The 21,313-nt window shown below is 47.1% G+C and overlaps 1 protein-coding gene across 1 annotated transcript; it reads right to left on the reverse strand.

The window, feature by feature from the left end:
- Positions 1–3,075: 3,075 nt before the first annotated feature.
- On the reverse strand, positions 3,076–17,380 carry LOC104251852 (1-aminocyclopropane-1-carboxylate synthase-like protein 1). The gene is made up of 15 exons (XM_009810249.2): positions 16,793–17,380; positions 15,043–15,656; positions 13,457–13,516; positions 10,985–11,055; positions 10,373–10,442; positions 9,643–9,709; positions 9,086–9,183; positions 8,425–8,502; positions 7,350–7,450; positions 6,542–6,631; positions 5,458–5,503; positions 5,167–5,308; positions 4,422–4,564; positions 3,887–4,040; positions 3,076–3,662 (listed from the first exon to the last, which is right to left on the reverse strand). The coding sequence occupies exons 1-15, from the start codon at positions 17,331–17,333 to the stop codon at positions 3,364–3,366; spliced, it is 2,574 nt and encodes an 857-aa protein (XP_009808551.2). The 5' UTR covers positions 17,334–17,380; the 3' UTR covers positions 3,076–3,363.
- Positions 17,381–21,313: the final 3,933 nt, after the last annotated feature.

The raw sequence follows: 21,313 nt of genomic DNA on the forward strand, positions 1-21,313 counted from the left end.
AAATTCCCACCTCTAGCCTAAAAACGCTGAACATTTCTCTCAAATAGAGAGAGAAGGGGGAAAAAAAAAAGAGAGAGAGACTGGAACATGGCAAGGACCATGAAACCATCTGGGATCCTCCCTGTGCTCGAATGATAACCTGAACACACAGATGGTATGCAAAGTGGATTTTATCATCTTATTTAATCACGATGGACACAAGCAACGAAGGCACAGTGTTACCTTGATGGCATTTCTTATTTTAGGTGAAATGCAGCCATTTTTAAAAATATAGATCTGACTGGGTTCATCATTTCAGGTACTGCTCTGTTTGCCTATTGCTTGACAAACTGGTGAAAGAAAGAAATGCAGGGGAGACAGTCCTTAATTGTTTCTCTATCTTTTTTTTTTTTCTGTAGAGATTTGCCGCACAGGAAAAAAAAAAAGGTCATTAATAATAATGATGAGAAATAGTGAGCAGAGAGAACATCTAACATGGAGGTAGCAGAAGGAACAAGCAATTTGTACAGGCAGAGCCTGTGTTTTTTCTGTCAGGGTATTCTTACAGCAAATAAGAGTCGATTTAACTTCTATACACACATACATGGGACTTTCTAAATGTTGATCAATTCTTTTCAACCAGTAAAAGCCATTTTCAAAATTTATAGGCTTTGTAGAGTCAAAACAAATGCTTATTCCAACAGCAGACTCATAACAGCACATTTCTCTCTAGCCTCATTCCCAGTTATATTTTGAGTTTCTGTGACCAAGCTAACATTGCTCAGCGGAGAGCTCCTCAGGCGCGTGTTAAACCTGAAAAAAACGTGGAAAATAGTCCATGCAACAAAGTGTGTCTCTTGTCCTCTTATTTTGAGTTACAGCAAGCTCAGATGGAAGTGACCGTGGGCCATATTATATTAGTGGTGAGGATTTTGGTAGTGTATTACACCCTCTTTCCTAACGAGAGGTGTGCTTCACTAGGTACTGGCACAGAGACAGTACAATAAACCCACTTTCTGAGCAGTGAACGTCTATGGGTGAGAAGCATATTATATTCATTGTTACTATTGTATATTAACATACTCCAACCATGGGAGCGACCAGAACACCAAAAGAAAAGAAAATTAGGAGTAATTAATGGGTTGAGTTTGTTACAGGAATCCCGTGAATACCACTTCAACTAATGCCTATACAGTCTTACCTGGTTCTTCATTTCAAAGAGCTTTCTCCCTCAATTTTTGTTGCTCGGACCCTCCTTGGGGTACATAAATAAGAGGGGGCAAACCAGTAAGACCATTTGGGTTTTGGCTGTACATCTCACCTCCCACTCCATTACGGAGACCTGTCTTGTGCTATAGCTTTCTTTGTGGACGCCCAAGAGCAAACGGAAAATAAATTGCAATAATCAAAGAATGTACTTAAAACTATTGTACATGGCCAAACTGATAAATATGATGCTTCTAACTATCCCTTATACTCATCTTACCAACCACCTCACCAACCTTGCCTCATCGCTGGCATCTGAGAGAGGGACCGGTTGCTTCTACCAGCCGCCACATGCAGCACCATCTTCTCCTCAGCCACTGGTCAGACTGTCTCACTGTCCAGGCAATTCTCCACCGTCACCTCACCAAAGTGCAGTCGCATTAATTATTTGCTACATATACCTTTGTAATTTGGTTTATGATACAGACATATGCTTTTGTCACTCACTATGACATGCCCATCTGCCCGAATCTACGATGCCCGTGAACAAAACCAGCAGAGCCGCAACAGTACCGCTGTGAGCCATCCATAGCTGGCGTCCCACCTCACGAAAGTAACTGTAAAATGAAAGCTGTTTTACTTGAAGATTGAACCAAAGAATAATCTGAATTCTCTGTTAACTCTCAATACCACCCTTCTCCTAAATGATCTCCAGAGAAGAAATCTAAGCAAGATGCATGTATGTTATGGGACCAAGGATTTTTTCCCTGCCTTTCCCATTTCATATTGGAGGCTTGATCAGGAGAGTAGAAGATGGTTCTTCACTTGTGATCAGCAAATTCCAACTGCTTTGACAGCACAGAATTTAGCCTAAATTTTATCTTTCACCTCTCTAACTCATTATATAAACAGATTCCATAATGCCACCAGAGTGAAACTTGGTTACTATTAGAACAAAGTACAGGAGGAGAAAGGCACACTTCCATTCCATTTTCAATTTCCTTGAACTCTGGATTAATATGTATGCAGAAAAAAACCAGCTTACATTCTTTTAAGATACCTAAAATTTTATAGTACTAGAAATTAAAGAGCTTTGTATCTGTGAAAGAAGCCTTCCAACTGCAATACTTTATCACCATCATACAGGAAAGTGTCTTTTAAAATGGAAAAGCGAGGAAGGAGGAGAGACTGAAGAATACTGTTTAGTCAAAAAATTACCCTGCAAATTGACAAACATAGCTAAAAAATTGCCTTCATTACCCTGGTAATGGTGGAAGGTGCCACCTTGGAAGCCTGTGGGCTTAAAGTAGGTACACCTAGCAGGGTGGCAGAAGCAGCATTCTCTGTATTGTCCTGCCAATATACCTCACTGCTAACCAGAAGGGATGGACTTCCAGGAATAGGAAGGCTGCAGAAAGAACATCTACTTTCAAACACCTCTCCATTCTTAGCTCTTTCGTGGACCCTGTGCCAAGAGGCCAACAGATGCTGTTTATTTACATGAATACAAAAATGGAGGATAGAAACAAAAAAGGGCATTTCGCCAACGAAAGGTGTTGGGACACTGTCTGATCTGAGGTTAGACTGGAAACCAACTCAAAACGAAAAGCTTTACAGAACTCAGACTAGATGACCACGGTCCTAAGAGCCTCATCCATGCAGATGAACCCGTACCCAGGCTTCTTTACCCTTATAAGGCTGGCACTGGGTTCTACCTCCCAAAAACACCTCTTTGCGAAAGCAGTCGTCTTCTGGCCCCGAAATAGTTAGTTACATCTGATCATCATTCGGGAACAGGGAAACTTTACGCATTTTAACAATCTCAAGTCTCTGTCTTCCTGGAAAGAGTGAAATAAGAAGCGTAAAAAATGACACCACAGGACCTTGTAAGAGAGTTAAGAGCATATTCATTAGAAATGAAATACAAAATACAACGATGCCGCAGGACAGGGGGCAGCAGGCGAACAAGACCCCCACCATTCCCAACCCTCACCCCAATCCAAGGAACGCACCTATATCATACAAATTAGAGATCTCAAACAGGGGGGAGAGGAGGGGTTTTACAAAGTGATTTTCTTGCTATACAGAAAATATATTATTTGCTGGAAGTCACTGCTGAGCTGTTAGCGGCCCAGGGTCAGTCACTGCTCAGGAAAGCCCCTGAAGGCACACTGACCGCTACTGCTTCCCCACCAGTTTGCTGAACACATCGTAGATCTCTGGCTTTTCCTGTGCAAACTGCTCGGCTGTATTTTTCTGTAGCCAGTCAGATGAACGCATCTGTTGCTGCAGGAGGCCAATGAGGTCACCGAGGTTGGAGCTACCGGCACAGGCAGGCTCCTGGTGGCGGGACACAAAAATGACTTCATCTGTGCTATCTGCTTTGCCATCCTGATCTGACTGACAAGGCTGCTCCTTCTCTTCAGCCAGTATCTCCTGCTCCCGCTCTTCCAAAACTTTGCGAATTCGTTGCATACCTGCAGTGGTATAAGGAGGAGAAACACTAGTGGATTAGTTTAAGCCACAGGTGTCCCCAGATCCATCAGATCCAGGAAAATTTGGAGGATGGAAGGAAAGGGAGGAAAACCGGAGAAGACAAGAGGATAACAATAATAATAGGGTAACCTTAGGATTAATGAGAGGAGGAAACAGCGCTGCAGAAATTCTGGTGGGAGGAAAAGGAAAAGAAAACATTACACACCTAACTGCAGCCGGTGGGTCTTGTCAGCAAAGATGATGCGGAACCATCCGGGTTCACTGCATTCAAAGGCTTTACCGCAGGACAGGAGGACCTTGTTATCCAGAAAACGCCTCCAGAGCAGCATCTCCTCCTCAAATGTGCCTGTCCTAAGGTACTAGGAGAATCAGCAGAAGGGCCATAGGTTAGTAACATATAGGCTAAATCACTGAGATCCTCATGAATTTGTGATTCCCATGAGGTCTGCAAAGGCCAGGGGAGACACCTTTTACCTCTGAAGTACAGCAGTTGTGATATAAAGGAAGAAATGGGGAGGGAAGTGGCTTGAGAGCAGTAAGATTCCTGCAAGGAGGGAAATGCACAGACAGACGAAAGGAAAAGAACGGACAGAAATACCAGGCAGCCCTTCCCTCTGCTCATCAGACAACAGTTTTGTTAAAACAAAATGCTTATCACGATATTTAACTTTTCTCTAGGTGCAGTTGCACCAGGTGCTGCCCTCAGCCCAGGAGAAGCCTCCCTTCCTAGGACTACCAACCTTCCGGAAATCAATCCAGACAAAGAAGCCTGCATTGCGGTTGAGAAAAGGAACCCCAAGGGTCTTCAGCTCATCTGTCACATATGTATGGGCAGCTTTTAGGCGGGCATGGTTGGCCCTCAGGTACACCTGGTTGATCCAGTCTGACCAGAAGGAGAAGATAAAGAAAAAAAATAAATCACAAACCGAGAAAGAATTCAGATCTGTTCACGTTTCCAAAACCCTCAGAGAGCCTCTTTCCATTTCAACCTTCACCTCCTTTTTTTGTTTTCAAATAGCAAAAAGAGGGGCAAGAACTATTTAGCGGTTTCATGTCTGTGCAGAAGAATATCTTCTTGACCTTCCTGTGGAAGTTCCCCTACATTCATAGCTCTTAGTTGCTGTGGACTGTTAGCACTCCACCTGGGGCAAAGCTAGAAACCCAGTTCCATTTCCCTTGTCCCACCAGCCTGTATTCTTCGTTTCTGCTCAGCTGGTTCTGCACAACACTGGCTATTGCTATGCAAATAGCTCTCACACTTCTTCAAAGTGTGCTCCTCTAATTCTGCTGATCAGGAGCTCTGGAGAAATGGTCCTTTTCTGGAGAACTGTCAGCCGTGTATTACACAGGCAGCTTCAGGATTACAGAAGACTGTCAATTAAGCTGTACAAAGAGGAGGCCACTTGGGGAAGTAAGGGGAGGGGATCCCCTGGGTACCAAGACACATAGAACGGCGGAAGATCATGCATGGACCTACTGGCTCACCTCTGTCTCTAAGCAGCTGTGCAACCTTGTGCTGGACAGGTCCACAAACCCCGTGGAAATAACACAAAGAAGCCACTGCGTTAGCAACATCTTGGTTCTCTGTATATAAAGTACCAAAACGAATCCCAGAGACAGCAAAATCCTGCAGAAGACACAGAGAGACTACTTTATTACACAGGAAGAGCGGGATCCTATTACTACTGCCTTACTCTGTCCAGCATGAGGAGCCTGAGGACACCAGACCAACCCTACCAGCCGGGAAGCCACGGCACGATGGCAACCAGCACTCACCTTGCTTATTCCCCACATCACATGAGTCCGCTGTGGATCAGGCAATCTGTATGTAGAAGGATGCAGATGGGCAGTTAGTGTCATAGGTGCTGAAGCTTTTGGATCACCAGTGCAGCATTGCAGAAACAGAGAGGCAGCATTACACAATGACAGACAGTGCAGCACGGAACATCAGTCAAGTAGGGAAAATTCAAATCCGACCTAACTTTAGAAGCTAGGAACTCTCTGGAACTAGTTTTAGACATGATTTTTAAATATTTCAGATATACAGATACTTCCAAGTTCTATATTTCATGCACAGATTTCCTGCACATATGAAGCTTGTACATAGAATGCTAGAAATCAGGCCTGTGCCAATGTATTTGCCAAGAACTAAAAGTAATTTTCTTTCTTTCAAACCCCAATATTTTGCAGAAGGAGATAAAGTTCTTCTTTTGCAAAGTTGTACATCCAAGCCCAGCAACACTGAGCTAACACTTAACCACGGGTATTTTATTTCCTTGCAATTGAGCACAAGAAGAAAGATGCACCACTGGTGAAAACTAGGAATTTTTAAAAAACAAACAAAAAACCCACACCATATTTTTAAAAGGTGAGATTTGAAAAGTTTTTCGTCTCATTAAATCAATACCTAATACAACCCATTCTCCAGTCTGTAATAACACTGTGATCCGTGACCCGTGACTACTGTATGAAATAAAAAGAAAGTAAACAGCAACAGAAAGTCTTTACAGGCATCAACAGAAACATGGGAAAGAGGTAACAATGTTTAGGTAGGAAGAAAAGCCTCACTCTCAAGAAACGAAACATCTGTTTCCAGTTTTGGGGACTGTCACAAGCAAATACCGAAGCACACATTAAAAAGTGTACCACAACAGAAAACTAACTACCTTTTTTTCCTTGCTAGATTGCACTTGACAAAATGCATTTGCCGTTCAGAAATTACAACAAAAAAAAAGAAATCAGCGTAAGGCAGATTCAGAATTTGCTAGCTCATGACTTAACTTCCAGTCACAAGTTCTCAGCAAGGCATCATGTTGAACTGTCACTGGAAGATGGCCAGGGAAGTAGGAGCTGATTTTACCTGTCCATGCCTAGGACACTGTGAAACGTGGCTGATTCATCAAAAACTGACAGCATGTAGATCTCATCTACTATCACATGCAATTCATGTCTGCAAAAGGACAAAATGGAGATTACAAAAGAAGGCTGCTTCTGGTTTAGAAGCAGAAATAAATTCAGGCCTGCAAAGGCTCGCTTTATACAAAGAAGAGGGACACCAGATTTTGCAGAAGTAAAGCATTTTTTTCACAACTCAGAAGGTTGATTATGTGTACACTGAAGTGATTTGAGATATACCCACTTAACTGTCACCCACTGCAACCGCATAACAAGATAAAAATTCAGTCATTTGCAACGCACTAGTGAAAATTAATTCCTGTATGTACTACTCGTCTAGAGTAAGTTGTATCATCATCCACTCAGAATCTCACAGATTCTGAATCTCAGAGAGTATCCGTGATCCATGATGAAGCTGGGAACCCAGATTCATAGATTTCTTTGTCTTTGCACATAACAGAGAAACTGAGAGGAAAGGAACTCAGCTTCCTACCAAAGCAGCACAGCACCATAGTGTTTGCTAGGACTACTAACAAATAAAACTTGCATTCCTTGATGCAAGTTGCTTTGCCACTCCAGGTGACTGCACGGTCCATGTTCCCTTGTTCCCAGCACTCCCCTCTCCTCTCTTAAGCCCACTGCTGCGTGTGACGAATGGAGTGTTTGCCTGACTTAAAAGATATTCACAGATAAATTCAGGGACAACGAGTAGCGCACCAGATTCTGGAAGCAGGATCTGACTCAGGATGCCTCAGCCTTCCAAACTGACATACCTTTTAGCAAATTCCAGGTAATCCCGTAGCTCTGACAAGGAGTAGATGTCCCCAAGGGGATTTTGGGGATTCAGAAGAATTAAGGCCCTTACAGCGACACCCTGCAGAACACAAATAACGCAGTATTAAGGGAGCGCCCATCATGGGATAAATTTTCAGTCCCTCTGCTTGAGCAGTGAGTGTGACACAAGATTCCCCTTAAGTTTCCACCACGACTTTTCACCTCAAAGGTTAGATTTGTATGAGAAACCTTTTAACCACAAATTAAGACTTTTTTTACAATTACATCATTTGCAAAGTGAACTGAGGAGAAGAGGGAGTCTGCCATCTGGTCAACCAATTCATGAGAAAGATGCTCTCACACGTTCTCAGCGTGGAAGAGAACTTCCTCTGAGCTGTATCAGTAATTGGGAAGTAACAAATTACTGAAGATTGCCCATGAATGAGGCAAGAAAGATTGGAATTTGAGCTACATGGATGCAAACTGTTCTCATTCAGAGCACACTTGGCTGGAGATGTCAGAGCCGGTAATGATCTAAAGATGCAGCTAAACAAATATAGGGCTTAGGACAATGTCAAAACTTACAGACTAACTCTTGAGAAAGGTGATACTCATCTGCATTTATACTCTACATTTGCAGCTCTCTCCCTCCTGCAGAAACTCTCAGTGTTCTTAGTGGATTCATCTGCACTACTGTGTAGAGCAGTCACTTTTGGGGTAACTCAGCTGGCCTTCCCAAAGGAGAAACCCTGGGTAGTCCCTACTTTTTAGTGCATGCCCAAGTACATTTTTTTGTGTGATACGAATGGGTTCCAGTGCTTTGTGAATGGCCTGGTACTCCTGGTTTATCCTTTCTGCCGTGATCAAAATTGGACAGACACGACACCAGAGGATCCCCCCGGCTAAGACTGCCCCTGAGGCTGCAAACAGCCTCATCTCAGGTGGTCTACAAGGACAACCGGGAAGCCAGGTGCTAGCTTTTGAAAATGTTTTGATCTTCAGGCCACTTCTGGGACGTGCTGTCTCAAACATATCGTAAGCTTAACTGGTAATGTGAAGCTCAGCTAAACTCACCTCTGCCCGGGCATCCTGCAAGGCTTTTTCCAGTTTTTCCACTGTAAGCTGGAAAGGCCGAGTGCTTGTTCCAGTAATCTGAAAGACATCACAGACATATAAAAAGGCCAGGTTATTTCAATAGAGTCTGCCTCGAGCCAATCCCTTGAGAAATGTTCCCCAAAAGAAAATAAAAACCCAACAATAATGACGTAGCAACCATCTTCTTATCCTTTTATACTACAGTGAGAATAAATAAATAAATAAAATCAAAGAAATGTTCATCATAGGCTGGCCACACACAGAGAATTCTCTAGTTATCCTTGAATAACTAAAACAATGCAAGATCTCCATCTGCTTTTCCACCCCTGGGACCATCTTTAGTAGGACAGTATGTACTTCTGTCTCCAAGGCTCAAAATGGCCATTTTTTAGCTCTCAAGAGCCATTATTGAGAGTAAGATACAAGAAAAGGACAAGACTGGAATCCAGATTTGTGGTCTCGAACAACTTTCTTGCAAATTACATGCCCAGTTACCCAGCAATAAATTGGGAAAATGTCCACGGGCTGCAGCCTATCCTTGCTCTGAGGACTGCTTTCAGAGGTTCCCAAAGCTCGGCACCTTCCCGTATCAATTATTTTTTAACTACAGGGGTTGGTATGCCCTTCCCTCAGATCTTACCTTACTGTCTAAATAGGCATACACCAGCTTGACGTTACCATAGAGGAAGACACTCTGGGTAATACCACCGTAAAAGGGGGTAGCAATCAGAACAGCTTCTGGAACCGAGAAAACAAAATTGGTTATCAACAGGTCACGGTCTTTCTCTCTCTTCTAATGTACTTCGGCTAAACATGAAAGCTTTTTTCCAGCTGTGCCCTCTGGAAACACTGTGAGGTTACTGCCTTTTCCTCCATTTCATTTTCACATTAATTCTTTAATCTTCTGCAGGAACTCGGGTAAACTCGAGTGTAGCCCACATTTAGTCTAACAAACTAAAACGGGGCACCACGAAAACAGTGAAGGCAGACAGGGCAAGACACCAAGTGTGGGTGCATGACATCTGCAGACCACGGAGATGATGAATTTCACAGCACAGTCTTGCAGGACACAAGAACTTTGCAGTAGGCCAATGCCAATTCCACTACTTCACTTCTGTCAAACAATATTTAAACAGAGTAACACATTATTTCCCAGCAAAAATAAACATTAAAAACATCTCCCAACCATCCACTTACCCCCTGGATCACAAAGGACTGTAGCTAACGCAGAAAATAAAGAGCCACAACCATTTAAAACAATCACCTACAGAAGAAAGAGAGGGGCTAGTGATAAGTCTGTCCATAGAAAGACAACACTATAAAATAATCATTTCTGACCATATCACTGAAATGTATTTTCTCCCCAATTCTCTAGCACAATTTTCCTGCTGAAACCCCACTTCTACCAGAAATAACTTGAACCCTTTTCTTTGCTTCAGAGACACTTTGTCCCAGTGCCGTTCTTGATTCTAATAAGCAATTTAGAAAAAGAGTTCCAAAAGGTCTGTTTTTACAGGCTAAAACTACTCTTGGCTCAATTACAGATTTTTGTCCTGAGATGTCACAGCAGAATGGAACGAAATTAAACTCGACTGAAACAATGGGCGCTCTTTGTCAAGGCTGAGGGATACAGGCACGGGAGGTCCCAGAGCTGAATAAGGAGATGAAAACATAAAGCCCCACTGAGAGCACTGGCATGAGGAGCTGGCACACAAAAGTAAAGCATGAGGCAAATATACAGTAGACCCGAAGAGTTTTGGCTGAAGTGTGCATCAAAAGCTACTGAAATGGCTACGAATCAATCTCATTTACATGATAAAAGGCTGTCATCTTACCAAATAATTTGTTTAAAAAAAAGATGATGAAACTGTTTGACAACAACTGGCAATACATTAGAATAGACACCAATGGAAAGTGGGTTACCCACATTTTCTGCCTTAAGAGGTGCAGGGGCCTTGCAGTAATAGGTCAAAAATCGAGCCACTTCCTCCCGTAAACTGAGAAAGACACAAAAGCAAATATTGATTCAGCTTATTCTCCACGAGGCTGGGCTTCCCCAGGTCCACATCTCAGGAAAATAAAGCCAGGGCACAGTAAAGTCTGGTGAAAACAGCTAGAAAACAGGAGAGCCTGTCCCACAGACATGACTTTTACACAGGGCAAAGGCGTCACAGATAATGTCTATAATGGTGCATACATTCCTGATGGGCTTTAAGCGAGGCACAGAAGAGAAGGACTGAAGTCCCCAAGGGTTCACTATGTTTCAAAGAACTGTTTGGAGTTACCTAACTTGTTAATGTATACAGTGCTTTTAAAAATGTGTTTGCTTTAGAAAACTCGCACCTTCTCTCACATAAAAGGATTTTTAACTGGATGAACTGGTAGGGCAGCTAATTTACAGTTTGGCAAAGAAAAAGATGATTAAATGACCTAGAAAAGTCTTAACTAGTGAGTGTAGTGGAAGCGGTTTGTATTCATCCATTCTGCTTATCAGACAAGCAGTCAAAAAGAGAAGCGCTACAGAAAAGAGAAGACTTACAACATATGTCCCTTCCAGTCGGGATACTGAAGCAGCGGAGGCTCCATCAGATTCATATCGGTCTGTGTCAGCTGGGAGCAACGAGAAGAACCGTTAAAAGCACAATCACCAATATCGGAAACACGGAGATAAATGGGATCCGTGTACAGGCACAAACCTGCATACACACACACACGCGCGCGCACACAGAGAGGTGCAACTTCAACAACTGTAAAACTGGATTGAGAAAGCCACTGACCATCAAAATTAATGCAGCTTGGAGAAGCAAGGACCAGCAAACTGATCAGTGATAACTTCAGGTTATGTGAAGCACGGGCTTCTGCTAAGTTATGGCAGCCAAAACTTCGCTGCACAGAAATCTACAAAAAGGACGCAGAACGGGCAATACGCACGATGCCCGTAACCGAGATGCCTGCAGAAGCCTTTCTCAGCAAATGAAGCAACCCAAAGAGTCCCAAAGAGTGTTTCACCCAGGCTCTGAGGACAACGGCTTTCAGCTGAAAAGTAAGTTCCAGTTGCGAAAGCTCAGGTCGCAACTGTCAGAAAGAGATAGAAAGGATTTTGAATCACAGTCAGATACGTATTTTCTTTAATAAACTTCCAATATACTTTTTTTCTAAGGAACTCTAGCTTTCATTTATGTCTCAGTTCCAAGTTACTGCAGCTCCTTCAGATCTATAATTCTGATAAGTTTTGGTAAATGCTAAAGCGTAACAGGAGCTTTCAAAAGACAGGAGAAAAATGAGATTATCTTCTGGATAATTCTTCCCCGGGCAGGCACTTTGTTCCTTATTAGGAGTTCATTCTGATCTCAAAGACAGATTCAACTGAACTGTGGAGCCCTTTTTAATGTTTATATTTAGATAAAGTATGCACACTGCTTTTATCTAAATATTTTCAAGGTTGTAAATATCAGGGTTTCACGTAATCCAGTTCGATGAAGTTGCAAGGGAAAGCACAGCAGTGATAGGGGCAGAGAGAAGAGGACATTTTACATAAACAAAAAGGGAATAAACAAGTATTATGTACGACGTGCCTTCCAAATATTTAATGGCAACCAAATCTATGAGTTAATATTAAAAAAGGTGAGGGGGGGGGGACACGACAAGTAGGTGATAGTGCAAGGGAGGAGGGAAATTCAACATGCAGTGTGAAAGTTTCTCATGCAATAACAAACCCACAACATTCTGTCTTGGTGTTTTAATAACTGGTGCCAAGCTCTGGAGTTTAAAGACACTGTCCTTATCCCATGCAGAGCTACAACCTGATATTATAGGATTAAAGTTCCTTTATTCAGCTGTAGATGCTCTTGAAGCCTATGTAGCACAGAACTGTGCCTCCTTAGATCTCTCTCCTAAACTTATCTAGAGAACGCAACACAAAACATATCAGCAGACTTGGCCAACAATGACTGTGCAATAATAAAGAGGAGAACCCTTAAAGGTAATGCATTAAGGGCTAAAGAAACCAGATGGGCCAACTGAAAGGAAGACCATCTGAGATCTCAGGCCACAACATATTCTCTAATTCAAGGGTCAAAAGTTGAAGACAGAAATCTGATACATTACTTTATTCAGGGGAAACAGTAAGTATTTATTGTCCCAAATAGCAACACATTATTTGCCTACAATCCCAGCCGGTGCTGCATTCAGTGAATCCATACTGTAACTTCCAGGCTGCGATGACTGAGAAGCTGACAACGATATCTTTGGTCAGCTTGTTGCCACAAGCGTGATGGCTCGTCTCACTATGGCCAACGCAGTCTTAACTCATTTTCATAATAAGGCTAATTAAGATGCCGCTGACTACCGTCTCCCTCTGCACTACTTACTGCAGGCTTGGCGTTAGTTGTAAGGGGAAAGGACAGCGAAGGAAGGAAGGTGCCACCTACGCAGCCTAGAAGGCACCTTTTTCGTGCAGGCAGCAGCTCTGCCTTACCTCTTCTTTTAGCTGGAAGGCGGAGTGGTGGGGTAGCGTCCCCCCCGAGTCAGTGGAGTGGCAGGCAGAAATAAAACAAGGAACATTTTGAGGGTGGGAATTGGTGGAACGGGAGCAACCATGAACTTCAAACCGCAGAGGTTGGCTGTCCGACCCTGAGCCGCCTTCCCTCCCCACAGACAACTTCAGGTAGGAGAAACTGCCACCTGCCCGCCTCGCAGGCTGAGAAATTAAAATGCATCTTATTTTCATGGTTTTTCTTATTTTCATTGGTTTTCTGAGCCAAGCACCTCCCCAAAGGGAAACCCGTCATGAAAAGGAACGGAAAAACACCCTTGTTCCTATCCTCCTGGAAGAATAACAGAAATAAACGTACACATAGCTGGATTCAAAAGTGACTTCCAACAAATAAAAAATTCACGACGAAAAACTCTGCCAGAGAAACCTGAGCAACAGCAGTAACTCTGGGAAAGTGCAAGCACTGAGGAGGAACTACACAGCAAATTCAGTATTTCTTTTTGGAATAGGACTTACCCGCTTAGACATCAGGTCAAAGCAGAGTTTATTCTCACTGGTGCCGAAGTTTATTATACCCTAGAAAAAGAAATAATTTATTATTTTTAGACAGAAAAACACCTGGGCATCCATCACCTTAGCTATCACTTCACTAAATTGCCTCCTAAAAGCTTACCAAGGGAAAGTCAAAACACAGTTCACGTAGACTTCACCATATATAACTCGAGACACGTATCTATGCGTGTGTGTTTACATATATATCCCAGGCACTCAGCTTCTTAGTCAATAAACTCTCTGTAAATGAATATGTACTAACAGTTATACTTCTTTACAGATTATGTTTAACTGCATCTTGAATTCATTGACTGGCATGTATCTAACTACAAAAGAAATCCTAAAACAATTCTGAGAAAACCGAGGTTTACCCTTCTGCAGCAGTTTTAAAGAAGGTTTTGCATACATTTCTTTACCTACAAGCATTTGTTTATCAGTCATTACCATTCCCCTCCACTGATGTGCTCAGAAACCACATAAAACACGTAGGCGTGAAAAGTGGTTAAACCACTAAGTTTTCCCCTCTGGAGAGATGACCCTACAGTTCCAGGTTTAGGATTTGGCCCTGCTCATTGAGCACTACGTTAGATCTTGAAGAGTTCAAATCCACCAGCACATTTGCATTATTGGAAGAGGTTGGGTAAATAAATTTCTAAAAATGCGAAAGGAAATCAAAGCAACTGTATGTTTATGATGTTACTAAAGTACAAGTCCAGTTTTAGGTATCTGTTTAAAAAGCTACCTCCTACATAGACAACGGATGGTAGAAGAGGCACTTTGCGCCTTATAACACACCTGGTATCGAAAACTTCACTGAGTTTTTCTATCTTAAAAATCTAGTTTTCACCTCCCAACACAGCGTGACGGACATCAGGGCTAACAATAAAACATTTTTAAAGTTACGAGTGGTTCAGTATCTGAATGTGGGAGCTATGTAAAAGTAATCCACATACAAATCATTATTTATATATACTATACTTGTTACTCAGTAATAATTTGCTGTGAAGTAGTAACACTCAGCCTTTGTGCCACAAGGGGGGTATGATGAGCTACGTACAACCGAGCAGCCGCGCGTAAACGGGCAGGAAAAGTGCTGAGTGTTAGTTAAAAGTAATTTAAAAATAATAGATGTCTACTATGTCTCATTTAAAAATTATTTAAAGTAATTTAAAAATAATAGATGTCTCTCCTGCACCCACCACCTGCAATAATCAGGTATAATCAGAGATGGTGGGCAACAGAGGGGATGAGGTGAAAGGAGGAACAAGAGCTCTGTGTGTTCCTGCAGATTTCTTGCATCTTGCAAGGTCTGCTACTGCTATTACTTCCCCGACACGGAAATCGGAGCGCGCAAACCTGAGCTGAACACGGCGTTCATCCTTGGTATACAGATGATCTGCAAAGCCACTTTTAATTTCTCTTCCTCAAACAAACGGCTTGACCTGCCATGTATTAGTGAGCTCAAAAAACCCCCCACACTTCTAGCATATCTGTCAGCGGTTTTTTTCCTAGCAAGAAAGCCAGGAAAACTCTTTGAGGTTCTCACTCACGTTGGGGTTCTTGTCTTCGTCATACTTGTCAGCATGATAAGCTTTGTACCCTTCCTCGGTGGAGCCGCGAAAAATGTTGGCAATGTTGCCGCGAGCAGAGAGGTAGGGGCTTCTCTGGAAGTCGCTGGGGTTACAGAAGCCGTGCATGTCAACCCTCCTCTCGCTAAGCGGCCGAGCCCTCATCTCTTGCAGGTCACCCCCTCCTCCTCCCATTCCCGCAATTTCAGAGAGTGCCTGGCTGAAGTCCAAGCCCCGAGGCATGGCAACGGAGGAGGAGGAGCCGCTATGGCTCTGCTTGAGGATGCTGAGCATCTGAGCGAAGACATTGAACATGCGGAACTCATGCTCCCGCTCCAGTTCAAACCGGCGCTGCTCCAGTTGCATCCGACGCTCCTCCACGTCCAAATCTCGCTGAAATCGGCGTTCTTCCATCTGCAAAAAGCGCTCTTCCATGGCCCGCTGAGATGTCAGGGTCTTCAGCAAGAGATCATCCAGCGGGTCCTTCATGCGCTGGCCTTTCCGCTTTTTTCTCAGCCGATGCAAGGCGGAGAAGCCGGGCCGGGGAACCACGTTCTGGATCCGTGATGAGTTTGCCATGTTGGGCTCACTGAAACCTGTGAATACGTAAAAGCAAGGAAGAGAAATTAAACGCGCCGCAAGCAAAGTGGCGTGGACACGCTTTGCTGCCTTCCCCTGCCCTTCCTAGGAAGCACCCTTCGATCTACTGTAGGGTTTTACAGGAAAGCCAAAGTAAAACCTGTCCGGAACGTCTTGAAGTTTGCGAGCTTTTTCAAAGCTTGTTTTTAGCTTCGCACATCGGGCGCCCCATGATGCTGCCAGCCCCATACTCGGCCTCTGAATTAACCTGAACGATCGGCAGTTCCCTCCACTGGACTAACTACGCAACCACCACGGCAGAGAGGACATTGCATTTCTTCCTGATCTCAGACATTAACCCCACACTGGTTATCGTCTCTCTCTTCCTCCCCATCACGCCGTGCTCTTCCAGCAGCCTGTCCTAGACGGGTTTGAAATCCCCAGGGTTTCCAGACGGTACCCTTCCTGACAGCCAAGCAACGGCCAACCGCACTTGCAGCGCATCTCCTGTACACAAATACGCTGTTTCTGCCAGCGACTTCCAAAAACGTCTTCTCTCCAAGTCCTAACGAATAGCTTAGAAAGCCAGGCAACGATTATTACCAAGTATTCTTCGTTGCTGAGTGTCCTAAAAGATTAGATCCGGAAAATATTTTAAAAGAACGCAAGCAAAGTTTCACCTGCAGGTTTATAGCGTAGCCACGGCAGAAGAGGGTCTCCTGATACAATTCAGCATGAGGACCACAGACAGCCCTGGTGATGTTCAAATGATACCAAAAAGCATGCAATTTTTTTTTTTTTTTTGCCAATAAGGTGAGTAGTGTCAGCATTGTATGCAGAAATCCAGCACAAATGCCTAGCCTGGCTCATGGCAGACGTGCCAGCCCTCTGGATTTGATAGACAATATTTAGCCTAGCGCAGTAATTTCAGGTTTTATTTACCTGCAGCAAGATACGTTTCGGGAATGGCCAGAAGACTATGAATGCAGATACCAGCCTTCTACTTTAAAGCTTTTTGGGACGTGGAAAAATAAGGATCCAAACGTCAGTGCGAAAACCAGGTGTCTATCTCTGCACCAGAAAAAAAAAAAAATCTCTCTTTCTGGGAAACGGGGCAGAAACCTTATGCTGGAATGTAAAAGGCTATCCCTACCTGAAGGTGAAACACTGGTTTCAATGGGAATCTCCACCCTGGAGATGGGAGAGTCGTTCTGGGCCCTCTCCAAGAAGGCTCTCTCCATCTCACGTTCTTCAGGGGAGCCCTGCTGGTAAGACATGGATGGTGGGGGCTCTGGGGTCAAGCAGTGCTCGTCAGAGTTCACCTCCTCACATTTGATTTCCATCAGTTCAGGGTGCTGGGAGTGTCCGAAGGGCAGGGCGGAGGAGGCGAACTGGTGGTGGTAGCTCTCCACCATGCTGCCCTGCAGCACCTGCTGAGCCATCATGCTGCCGCTCAGCGAGCCGTAGGCCAAAGCGGGCCGGCTGGTCAGCACCCGGTCCATCACCTCGTAGAACTTCCACGTCCGCCCGCCCCGCGGGGCCTTGCTGTTGTCCTTGATCCGCCGGTACTCCAGCTTCATCTTCTTGATCTTCTCCCGGCACTGGTCCCCCGTCCGGTGGATGCCCTTCTCCCGCAGCACCTCGGCGATGCGGTTGAAGACGTGCTGGTTGCGCAAGCAGCTCTCCAGCTCCATCTGCACCGACTCGTCGGCCCAGAGCTGCAGCAGCTCCACCACCTCGGGGTCCGACCAGTTGCTGCCGCGCTCGTACTTCTTCCCCCGAAAATCCATCGCTCCCGGGCCCCGGCGGCGGGGCGGGCCGGGCCGGGGGGGTGCCGGCGGGCCGGGGGCTCGGCCCCGGGGCTGCCCGCCGCCCCCGGGCCGAGCCCCGCCGGGCCAGCGGCGGGAAGGGGCGCCGAGGGGGGCCGGGGAGGGCGAGGCGGCGGCGGCACGGCGGGGGCGCCCGGGGCGGGCTGCGCCGGGGGTCCCGCCCGCCGCTCGGCCCGGCCCGGCCCCGCCCGGGCGGCGCACCTGCCCCGGCCCCGGCCCCGGCCCCGGCCCCGGCCCCGGCCCCGCCCGGGGGGCCGGGCCCCCCGCCGGGACGGGGCTCTCGCACCTCGGCCCTCGAGGGCGCCCGGGCGGCCCCGCCTGCCCCCAGCCCCTAGCGGGCTGCACGGCCGCCGGCACGGCTGGGCTGGGCAGGGCCGGGCACGGCTCGGCTCGGCGCGGCTCGCCTTAGCCCATCCGCTAGAGCCGGGCGGAGCGAGCTAGCGGGGAGCCGGGCCGGCATGTTCACATCCGGGGTGACGCACATGCGTGCAGCTTTATTCCGGGATAACTTTAGTCCGTGCCAGGCGCTCGCCGCGCTAGGCTCCGCGCAGCGCCGCGGGGTCCCTGCCTCCCTCCGCCCGCCCCGCCCTCGGGCAGCGCCGGGCCGGGCCATGCCGGGCCGCGCCGCGGCCGCCCCGCCCGGGGGAGGCGCCCCGCTGCCCCTGGGCGCCGCTGGCGCTGCCAGGCACGGCTCGGCACGGCCTGGCCCGCACCCCCGGGCTGCTGGGGAGCTGTGCGGGCGGGGCGGGGCCCTTCCCCGCGTCCACAGCCGCCGGTGGAGAGGCCGACCCCGCTCACGCTGCCCCCGCAGAGCTGCTCCCGCGGAGCCGGGGGGGGTCCGCCGTGGGGGGTCTGCCGTGGGGGGGTCCGCGGGCAGGGCCCGGCTGGAGCCGCGTGGTGTGGGTGTGCAGCACCAGCCCGGCTTAGCGGCTGCCCCCGCGTCCCTCGGGCAGGGCTTGGGGACAGGGACGGGGACCTGTCGCTGCCAGCCGTCCCCGGGCACCGGCGAAGGCCTTGGGCGTCCAGCTTGGCCATCTCCTCTCCTGCACCCGCAGCGTAGCGAGCAGTGGGTGCGGAGGGACCAGACACGACATCACTTCACGCCTCTATTTACCACCCCCCATCAGTTAGTCACACAGTTCAAATCCTTCCGAGTACCCCCCGTCCTCTGCCACGTCCCCGAACGGGGCGGAAGACTGCGGAGAGCGAGTGCGGGGTTCCTTGCTTTCCCTCTACCAGGTGAAATTCCCTCCAGGGAACAGCGGAACTTGGGTCTTCACCAAGCTGTCCCGCCGCCTCGGCCGCGAGGACGGCGTGAAGCCGCGCCACGGGACAGAGCGTGTCAGCCTGAAGCCGTGCCGCGGGACGGAGCGTGTCGGCCTGAAGCCACGCCGCGGGACGGAGCATGTTGGCCTGAAGCCACGCCGCGGGACGGAGCGTGTCAGCCTGAAGCCACGCTGTGGGACAGAGCGTGTCGGCCTGAAGCCATGCCGCGGGACGGAGCGTGTCAGCCTGAAGCCACACCGCAGGACAGAGCGTGTCAGCCTGAAGCCACACCGCGGGACGGAGCGTGTCAGCCTGAAGCCACACCGTGGGACAGAGCGTGTCGGCCTGAAGCCACACCGCGGGACGGAGCATGTTGGCCTGAAGCCACACCGTGGGACGGAGCGTGTCAGCCTGAAGCCACACCGCGGGACGGAGCATGTTGGCCTGAAGCCACACCGTGGGACGGAGCGTGTCAGCCTGAAGCCACGCCACGGGACGGAGCGTGTCGGCCTGAAGCCACACCGCAGGACGGAGCGTGTCAGCCTGAAGCCACGCCGCGGGACAGAATGTGTCAGCCTGAAGCCACACCGCGAGACGGAGCGTGTCGCACCATGGCCCAGCGGTTTGGCAATCTCAGTCCGGACCTGAGCCTGGCGGGATAAGGACTGAGCCGTAAGGCAGCAACTGTGAACATAAACCGGGTAATTTATGAGAAAAATGAAAACGCAGTGTGTCCGTATCCTGCGTCGCAGTTCTTACGGCTAGTGTACGGGTTGGGAAGCACGTGCTGGATCAAAAACCTGCTTCATCGCGGCACCGTGGGGTTTTTATCCAACTCTTATCTGGATCTTAAATCATTCCCGGCCTCTATGATTGCATTTCTCAGCCTGTAAAATGGAAATAAAAATCTGGATCTTCGTTATATGTTGTGAAATACTTTGAATACTGTCTGTATGGGGGGAAAAAAAAAAGAAACAAGACTTAGCTTTAAAAATGATGCTACTTTTCCTAATGGTCAGGTAGTAGTTTGGATTTTTTCCAGCGCTCTGCTTCACTGAAGTTTCTACTTCCACACCCCCATAAGAAAGATGTCCTTTTACTTCCCTGGGGTTTTTTCACGGGAACGGCACTCTATGTTCCACAAATACAGGCTCAATTATATAAGGACATTTACATTGGCTGTGTCCTGGAGTACACAAAGACCAGGGCAACAATGAATAGAGCCATTGATGACAGAAGTTTAAAAGTAAATATAAATAGATTAAAGGCAGCATGGAACAGTCATCTTAAAAAGCTTTTCAGAGAAACCGGGGAGCCTGGCTGCAGCCTGTTATACCTGAGGGCCATAACTTAGCCAGGCAGCAGCAGAGCATTCTCCAAAGTGACTCAACATCTGCCCTCGCGTCAGAAAGCGCCAGTATTTCAAAATGCAAGCGTTAAAAGGGATGGAACCCAGAGTCATGAGATAAAACAATAAATCTTGAACTACTGTTCATGGTTCAGTTGTTTCCACCTTTTTATGCCACGTGAAGTGGCAACTTGATTTTTTAAATGAAATTAAGTGCTTCCCTTGCGATCGTGCGCCAGGCTCGTGTGGCATTGGGAACAATCGTACCACGTGCTGTTACGTTGCTGAGATAACTGTTGGAGCTGCCAGTCCTTTGAGCTGCTCTTCCAATTGGGGTGGAAAAGAGGGCTAACAGGGGCTGCGTTCCCAAAGTGCGAGAAGCGATGGTGTTGGTATGTGCACACTGCAAGCCGCTGAGAACTGCAAAACCGGAAAGACTGGCTTTATTTTCTGAAACTGGATTGTACACCTATTTTCAGTCACAAAAGTGTAGGTGCCACCTAATTTGATGTATATAAGGCAGGCTAATTCTTTTAACAAAGACAGGCTAGTTCTTTTAACGCTCGTTTGGCAAAACCCCTTCTCTACCTTTCCTTTTCCCGCAGCAAGCTCAGGAATGCAAACGGGATGCTGTCATAGAGTACTTGCCTTATTCTCAGAGAATTTCACGCCTCGGTTTCATCTCGGCAGATGACAGCCGAGCGTCGCAGTTACGGGGCGCTCCTTCCCTGAACGAAGTGCGTACCACAACTCCTTTTCTAACAAGCCGTGGCACGTGATCCTGAAAATACCCCCTTTAAAAATAGTGGTAAGCTTCACTATTCCCTTAAGTTTATTCTAGGTCTCCAAGTCATTGATGCAAGTAGTCAACGATCAGCTAAATCTTAGACAAAGTGTCTGCCCCACACATTGCAGCCATCAGAGCAGGGCTGTGCTCTCCTGCCGATGCCCGTAAGCAAGGATATTCAAAATATTCATTAAATTTGGAGTCTCGCTTAACGGTGTGGTCACAGACGGCACTGGAATGAAAGCCCTGGCAGCCGGAATTTCTGTTTCTTTACAGCACGTTCGCAAGCTGAGCGGAAGCCGAACGTCAGACCTTCGGCTGGGAAATGTGGCAACCACCACGGCGGTTTGGGTAGGGAAAACTTTCACAAAAGTGAACGGAGGCGTGCAACTCAGTTAAATGTCAGATGGTAACGATAAATTCTTTTGTTGTAACGACAGCAGC

The sequence above is a fragment of the Gavia stellata genome, chromosome 7 (genome assembly GCF_030936135.1).
Source record: "Gavia stellata isolate bGavSte3 chromosome 7, bGavSte3.hap2, whole genome shotgun sequence".
Classification (NCBI taxonomy): Eukaryota; Metazoa; Chordata; class Aves; order Gaviiformes; family Gaviidae; genus Gavia; species Gavia stellata.